This window comes from Hylaeus anthracinus, unplaced genomic scaffold (assembly GCF_026225885.1).
Source record: "Hylaeus anthracinus isolate JK02 unplaced genomic scaffold, UHH_iyHylAnth1.0_haploid 12001, whole genome shotgun sequence".
Taxonomy (NCBI): Eukaryota; Metazoa; Arthropoda; class Insecta; order Hymenoptera; family Colletidae; genus Hylaeus; species Hylaeus anthracinus.
Window position 1 is genome coordinate 13,307,418 of NW_026534348.1, and position 8,316 is coordinate 13,315,733.

Here is an 8,316-nt window from a genome sequence, read left to right on the forward strand (position 1 = left end):
AGTATAATGCTTTCATCAGAGAAGGGCTAATAGTTTGTCACCTCGTACAAAAGTTTCTTTGTAATTCTTAAAATCAACAATTTCAATGTAACTGTTTTTTTTTCGTTACAATAAACTTCATACCAACACGTTCGTATTCGAGGATCGAACCTTCTCACGAGCCCAATTAATCGTTTCTCGTTGAATCCACGTTGAAAGTTCCTCGTGATCGGATAAAACGAATCGCCATTGTCAAAACAGTTGTACACTTTCATGCTCGTAACATTAATTAGGAGTGCTTTAACCGAACGACCATGTCAATAGATGCAGAAAACACTGTGTTCTTCGATATGTATCATTCCTTAACTTATTGATCGTTAATCGTAAAACGTTATCAACTTTTGCACTGGTTTCGATATTCTCCAAAACTTAATTCATCTCTCAGCGCCGACGAACAATGACGCGCAGATGTCATTGCAACGTTCACGTTTGCTTCTGCCGCGCGTTAATTGGTTAACCCTTTGACTGCGGAAGGCGTACATATTAGTCCATAGAAAGTCAACATATATATATATATATCCAATATATATATATCCAATATATATATTTATATATAATTCCAATATATATATATTGGAATCCAGTAACGAAACGAAGTCCGGAGCCCTAAGTAAAGTGGATAAAATTTTTAAAAAATAACACCTTATAGAGAATGAAAAAATGAAAGTTCTTTATATTTACAATTTATTGATTCGACATTTAGTTTCAAATGTAACAATTAATTGTAATTAAAAACGTTGATTTCGACCGCGAACTTCCGTTGATACTTTTTAACGGTGAAAATGGAAAGCATCGTTAGCTGGCAGTTACTCGTTTGCAATTAAATATTAATCGGTTAATTTGACTACGTACCTATACGAAATTTGAAAGAATTCGAAAATGTAATGAAATTTCAGGGAAGAGGACTTCTAAATATTTAATTTTTATTTTCTAGACTAAACTAAACTAAACTGTAAATATAAGAAAGTTTCGTCTTATCACTCTCTATAAGGTGATATTTTTTAAAAATTGTTTTAACGCGGGCACTTAAACTACGATCGCGACCCTGTTCGAGCGACACACCCCTTAGAATTTCTAGCTAAAATCGACCCGCAGTCAAAGGGATAAAAAGCAAACGATGAATCGAAAGGACCGATTTCAGTTCATGAAAGCGATTGTCAACCACGAATGTAATGATTATGAGAACGTTAAAGTCCGCTGGAGCAGTTCGTTTCGGCGGATTTCGCTTCCCTGAAGACGCAATCCCTCGATATTTTCGTTGGCGCTTACATCTCGTAACACTATTTGTTACTCGACGATAGCAACGGACTGGCGGCGTTTGAGTATCCTTGGCTGCAGGTGGGTAACATAAATGGATTCATGTTGAATGGTGAACCGACAACCTCTCCTAGTCCTGCAACATACCCACTGTCGGTTATACGTTAGTGTAATTCATCGTGACTCGGTGAATACAGAATAGTCAATAAATTAAAATAATGTTAAAAATAATAGTTAAAATGATGCGTTAATGGGGGTGTTTGTTTTTAGAACTTTGGTTAAACAAGTCGATTTATTATTCATTGACATATAGCTTCATAATTATAAATATTTTCAACCAAGTCACTGATCGTCTTCTGGTACAATAATTTATATTAATTAATACCCATATAATAATTAACTTATATCGTAACACAGTTTACGTTAGTTAATATAGACTGTTATATATTTCAAAATGACCACTGAAATGGTACAAAGTGTTAGTGCTTACTAAGTTTCATGTCAATAAATAATATTATAGTTTCCATAGTTGTTTCTCGAAATATTTACTCGATTAAAAAATGGAGGAAGTAATTTTCAATTTATAAAGGTAGAAGAGAAGATTTTTTTGTAGTAGATATTTAATTGTTTCGCTATGAAAATAATATCCTTCTTTTTTCTATCTTCAGTTTGAAAAGAAGTAATTTAGTTTGAAAAGTATGTACTACGTCCACAGTATCTCTAGTTATATGCATTTAGATTGAAGGCTGGGGTGCATTACAAGATGAACGGGGATCCGTACTCGAGACGTCGTTCAGACACGTGCCAACAAAACGACCACACTAACGACACAGTAACGATCTTGTCGGCCAAGTGGCACTCTTAACAATCGGTGGCAATAAACGATATTACACAGGAGAGCACTTCCATTTCATGATAATAATAAAGCTTCGCCAAGGTTTCTTCTTACTTCAGCACACGACATCATTACGTTACATAATTGCAGTTTAATGAATTTTATGTAGCAATTTCTTCATCTTTTAAATCTGATTGTTTGAATTCGTATGAAGTACAAATATTGTACGAAATGATTTTTTATGATGATTTTTATAAACTTGTTTCACCTGCTATGAATTTTTCCGAAGTCACTGAACGTTTCAAAGCAACATATACCTCGATTACATAATCTTCCATCATAGACCAAGTTGCAAAGTAAAAATGATAACGTGACCGAATTATTAAAACTACTCTCTGATATCGAATTAGTCGAGGACGGGAATAGGTTATCAACGATTCAAACATGAACGTGTGTACATACATTCTCGAATCTGGTCTCTCGTGCATGTTTCTCATAATTCTTTAATCGCAGTGCATAGGGTGGTTGTGGTGGTGATGATGGTGGTTGTGATGGTGGACGGTTAGCGGTTACTGGGCGGCTGTGGCGAGGTGGTGCTGTGTGGACCAGTGCGGTGGGACTGAGGTGGTCGGTGGTCGTACTACGGGGGCGAACGCACTCCCGTCCCCGGACGTATAGAAAATGCCATACTGTTCGTGCGCTAAAACGAAAATTTCACATAAGGAAAAATCATAAAGTGCGTGCACTCAAACGAAATACTAAACGGAGACTAAACACAAGAAGCGCCGTGCGTGTTAGGACTTCGTGTGCACGTACCTACATGCATGCGTTCATAATGTAACGAAAATAATAAAATTCTGAAGCTGAAAATTACAAAGTATGTCTTGAAATATCAATGCTGCAAATACGTGGTGTACAAAATAGAAAGATTTTCGTAAATTTTTCGTAACTAGGAATAGAATTCGAAGTAACGTGAGTTCACGTCAACGGTCGCGAATGCGTTAATAATTTAGTCTGTTCCTCCCTCTAATTACAAAGATATAGTTGCATATACAATAGGTACGTGTTGACTTTGGTAGTTGAAACAAATCCATATAAAAATACTTACGTGACGTGTAAAGGGTTGGGCTACCGGTGTAGGGGTTAGCGACTGAATAGCTTCCATTGGTGCTGTGGCTGTGAGGTGTGCTGGCTGAACTTCCGCAATAACCACCACCGGTTACAACCCCACGTGGGCTTGCGCTACTGCTCTGCCTATAGGCGTCTACGTTACCACCGACGCTTCCTCCAACGCTACCACCGCCACCGCCGCCTCCAGCACCGGCTCCTGTCGTCACGGAACTACCGTCTAGAAATAGAAACCTGCCCGTCAGACGAACCCGTCAGTATTTCATCATTCTGTTAGCGTGTTGCCTAGTGCACTGGAACAAACAGCTAACGCGGAAACACGAATAAATGCGTTGCGCGATCCCTGCACACGAGTCGGATTTAGTTACGCAGAAAAAAAGGGACGTGGTGGAGAGCAATCTGAGCATTACAACGCTTTGAATGCGAAGTGGCGCTTTTGAGAAATATAGGAGGGTCACTCCGAATTAGGTTTTTTTTTTTGTGAAATTGAAGTACGATACGGTCCACGTATAATAGGGGATTGGGGCCAGTTTTGTGTCGTCATTTCTCTGGTTTGCGTTATTTTCGGTTGTTTAATTCATTCGCTGCTAGGCAAATTTAGAGTGTTTCATCTTGGACAAGATTTGATACAGATGTGTAATCAAAGTTATTAGTTCTATATAAAATTATAGAGAACGTTGGAAGAATATATTTCTTGAAGCTTCCTCTGCAAAATAAGGTTATTGATAATCGATTTCTACAGGTAAATGTCCATCTTGCTTTCACGCTAGATAGTAACATGTACATATTACTCGAATCCAATCTGCAGACGAAACTCTACAATAGTTTCTGAATATTTCCTCGTCGTTGAAAGAAGTTTGCACACTTCGGATACCGTGCTGAATTAATATTTAGAATAGTATTAACCTATGTTGCAGCGGTAATTCGCAATTAGCGCGACTCGATATTTCACCCCTCTAATTAAGTGGATAAAGTAACGAGTGCTTTCACGTACTGGCCATAGAACAAGTTTTAATATTTACCGTCTGTCCATTTCGCCGCACTACCATTCTCCTGTACCGCCACTGCAAGTTGCCCTGTATATGAATTGAACGCCGTCGCCGAACTGGAGGTGGGGGGTGCGGGTGGATGGCCCGATCCTGGACTCCTTGGGGCACCTGTGATTCCCGCGTTTCCGCTTCTGGGCATACTATATAAAGCTTCTGCAAGATCTGCCGCCCTTTTCAGTATAATTTCCTTCGGTAATTTCTCGGGGTCACCAGGATGTCGCGGAATAAGTTTCTGTAACCTTTGGAAGCCGTAGTCGATCGTAGGTTCATTTAGTGCTGGAAAATATGTAAAAGGGTTCATCGTTTTAATCGCGATACGTAACAGTTAACAAATTTAATTTCACGATACGGCATAGTGTTACTTTTTTGTTATTTGATCGAGAAAAATGTTTGATAACCTATTAGAATACATAGTAGATATACTTACAAACATAAACGAATCTACCAGGCGCCCCTTTGCAAAATTGTTTAGTCTTATAAGATAGTGTGACTTCAACAACACCTGGTATCTGCCTTGGCGGAGTTTGGACTCTGATTGCGTTTGGTGTGATCAACTAAAAACAAACAATTAACAGAGTTCATATACATGACTAACACACAATGTTATATATTCTATATTATTATTTTCCTTTGATTTGAAATATTGATTTTATTTATGTATCGCAAAAGTATTCTGACTTTGATTTTGGTCACTTATATGTAACATTAAATTACACACCTCGCTCCAAACCAACATCGACCCAAAAACTACTTGAAGTCCATCGAAGAAGTTTTCACCAATGATTATTACTGTGGACCCACCTGACGTCCATCCTTCATTTGGCGATATCGCTTTTATACACGGCGTTTGAAGAGGTACAGGTGTATAGAGACCTAATTTTGTAAAGATACAATGTTGTCAATAAATTATAGAATATTTTACTTATTCAATGTTTAGTTTGAGAAATTTGATACCCTATATAATAACGTAAAGTGACGCTGAAATATAATGCATATGTTGTGGTAGAAATTAGAAGTTGTAGAAAATTATTTAACGTTTTGTGTTAACTAACCCAAATGGATCATCTGGGGATTAGAAAACAATAACACACCGTGTCCACGGCGGAAGAAAATTCGTGAGAAAGTAAACCAAAAAATTACGCGAATTCCGTCGATTGTACGAGGTGAGCTGGGAAAGTTAGTTAGGGGATGGGGGGTGGGATACGGAAAATTATCTGAATATTCTGTTTATTCGGTAGAGGCCGAGTGGCGGATATATTTCCCGTGGCAGCGTGGCAAGCAAACTCAAGCCACGAGGATGGGAGAGCGTAAGAGAGGGAAAACGACAGAGAATCTATGAAGGAGAACGACATCACCGCGTAGAAAGAGAAAGAGCACCAGCAGAAGAGACTGAGGGCTGAGGGTCGGAGTGGCCGGAGAAGAGTTGTAACAAGAAGGAAGGGAGGAGGGGGGACGATCGGGCCGTTGGTGTCTCTGCTTGGAATTTATAACCCAATGATATCATTTTGTACCCCGGCGAAGCCAAGCTACCCCCGGTACCGACCCTGGTAGAGCGGAGCCACGGCAGAGTGGCTGACATCATGGTATATTGCTCCCAGTGATGCTCAAACAGTTTTCACCTCGGGTGCTTACGTGTAGTTCCGCTATTAAATCTCGAAGCCTTAAGAGATCTCGACAGTGGACATCGTGCTCAAACTGAACGTAAAAAACGTTTCTCCCTTTTTTTTTGGATATCTACGACGAACGTTGGCAATTAAAAATTAAATTCCTTCGAGTAAGATTTTAATAAATTTAGTAGGTGCAAAAGCATTGTATCCGTTGATAAACATAAATACAATTGCCTGCTCTGAGATTCTTAAATAAATTACTCTGATCGCTGTTAAATAGGAGCATTGATTTAATATTTCTGTAACGTGATATTTCATTTAGTTCTACACTTTGTCCCGTGTAAAGTAAGCGGCGACTTAAATACGCATGTACAGGCCAGCGTTAAAGAGTTGCAATTCCAATGTAAATGGAGATCCTTGAATGGGACGCAGGTATTTATTGCGTTCAATGTACAAGATAGTCGTTAAACAGAGTCAGCCACGTTGGCAACCACTCCGGTAGAGAATTGTCGGGCGAAATGGTATGGGGCAGAAATGTAGGAAGAGGTGGAGTGGAAGGAGGAGGGTTGAAAAGAGAGATTCAGTAGAGGAGGCCGGAACAAGCGTACCAACCCGGAATAAATAAAATCCCCCGTGCCATTACTGAGTGGTAAGGGGTGCTACTCTCTACCTCCGAACTCCTCTTTTACCACCAAACCGTCGTCGAAGTCGAGGAGCCGTTGTACTCCAACATGTTCAGTCCGATTCTCTCTGATCACTGCGAGATCGCGATATAACTTCGTTCACCCCGGTAAATACTTGAGAAGTTCGCCAGAAAAAGTTGCTTTCACTTTCACCGCGAACGGGTTCATTAAGTTGGTGTTTTATGATCAAGCTGCTTTCTCTTTACATAGACGATTTAAATGGTATGAATCAGTTTTCGATAGGAGATTCATAACTGTAACGAATGGCAAAGACAATAGTCGAATAATTTATCATCGGTTCCAACATTACCTGAAGAAATATTTACGTAGACAAAAATCTGACAAAAACTGAAGCTTTAGTTAAAAATGACAGAAATCCGCGTAATATAACTATTAAGTATGTATATATAAATAACCTGGTATTCAAACTGTATACTAATTTACAAATTATTCGTTGTTTAAGAAACATTCTCCATGTTCCGAATTAAAAAGAAGAATAGTCTGTTTCTATATGGGGCAACATGGACAACTTATTTGATATATCATTTCGTTATAAGGACGCGAGTAAATCCAATTCTATAAAGTATGCGCTAAGATGAAGTAAATCAGAGATGTCCAAGCTGAACTTGAGAGTTGAATTACGATGAATTTATCGTACGACCTAGTTGAGTGGTGGAGTATTCTCGCGCATGAACATTGAAAGTAACCTACTAATATATGAACCGCGTCGAAATGTGCCTATTGTTTACGCTATTCCAGCAGATGGTGAAGTAAATTAATCGTAATTGAAATCTCGATTAGCTTTCGAACCTCTGACACGAATACTTAATTATGCGTGTCATGTTAAATGTTCCTCCAAAAAAGAAAATACTAGTCAACGAGTAACCGATATAAACGATGTTTAACCCTAAAGTGCGCAATTTTTCAAATCGGAGCAAACACGAGTAATACTCTACCTAAAAAATTCTGATAGCAATTGTCAGATCTGGGGCAAAAATAATTATCTTCAACGGTGCTGTGACCTTTTTATAACGCAAATCGTATTTCTGTTAAGAACAGCGCATAAGCTGTTGTTTTTGCTGTCGTGTCCCAATAAAATATCAAAGAAAAATGCGGTTGATGCATACGTTCATCAATCCGCACTGTAGGGTTGAATAATATTCCAATTCTGATTTCTAAAACAGCCGAGGAAATTCCATTGTCGCTTAACAAAAACCACGGAACACAATTTCCTTTGTTCGTTTCCCCGCCTACCTTCCTTTTGCTCGATCTTTACTTTTTCCGCCTGCTTCTCGCCCTCCCTTTATTTGTACGTCTGTTACGACGAGGGTTGCCTGCGAGAAGATTTGGAAATGGCAGGGCCGCCATGGCGTCACAAGAGTTGCGAAAGTCGAGAGGATAGTTCGAGATATCTTAAACTTAGCATTCACAAACCAACGCGCCGCGGCAACCACTGAGAGAAGAGAGCAAGACATTAGCGCAAAAAGGAAGGAAACAGAGAAGAGAAAGGTCAATTTGGTTGGCTTTCTTCTTTCGTTCTTCCTTCTTCTTTGCTATTTGTTCCACCCTCGTCTTTGTGTATGGTGGCAACCAACCAGATAACAGGGAGAAGCGAAAAGGCGCGGTAGGGCGAAAAGAAAGCTTGGAACCTGTGGAGAGCAGAGAGAGAGCGAGAGAGAGAGAGAGAGAGAGAGAGAGAGAGAGAGAGAGAGAGAGAG

General features: G+C 39.3%; 1 protein-coding gene across 4 annotated transcripts in view; it reads right to left on the reverse strand.

Moving 5' to 3' along the window:
* Positions 1-607: 607 nt before the first annotated feature.
* LOC128891456 (transcription factor collier) overlaps positions 608-8,316 on the reverse strand; it is a 90,118-nt gene continuing 82,409 nt past the window's right edge. For 2 of the 4 annotated variants that reach the window (XM_054150947.1, XM_054150949.1), the window contains 6 exons: positions 5,027-5,181; positions 4,736-4,862; positions 4,282-4,584; positions 3,240-3,479; positions 2,594-2,831; positions 1,303-1,432 (listed from right to left, as the gene is read on the reverse strand). In XM_054150947.1, coding sequence (XP_054006922.1) covers positions 2,701-2,831; positions 3,240-3,479; positions 4,282-4,584; positions 4,736-4,862; positions 5,027-5,181 — 956 coding nt within the window. In that variant the 3' untranslated portion in view covers positions 1,303-1,432; positions 2,594-2,700. Of the gene's footprint in view, positions 1,433-2,593; positions 2,832-3,239; positions 3,494-4,281; positions 4,585-4,735; positions 4,863-5,026; positions 5,182-8,316 lie in introns of those variants that run through there. The other 2 variants (XM_054150948.1, XM_054150950.1) reach the window with 2 other exon arrangements.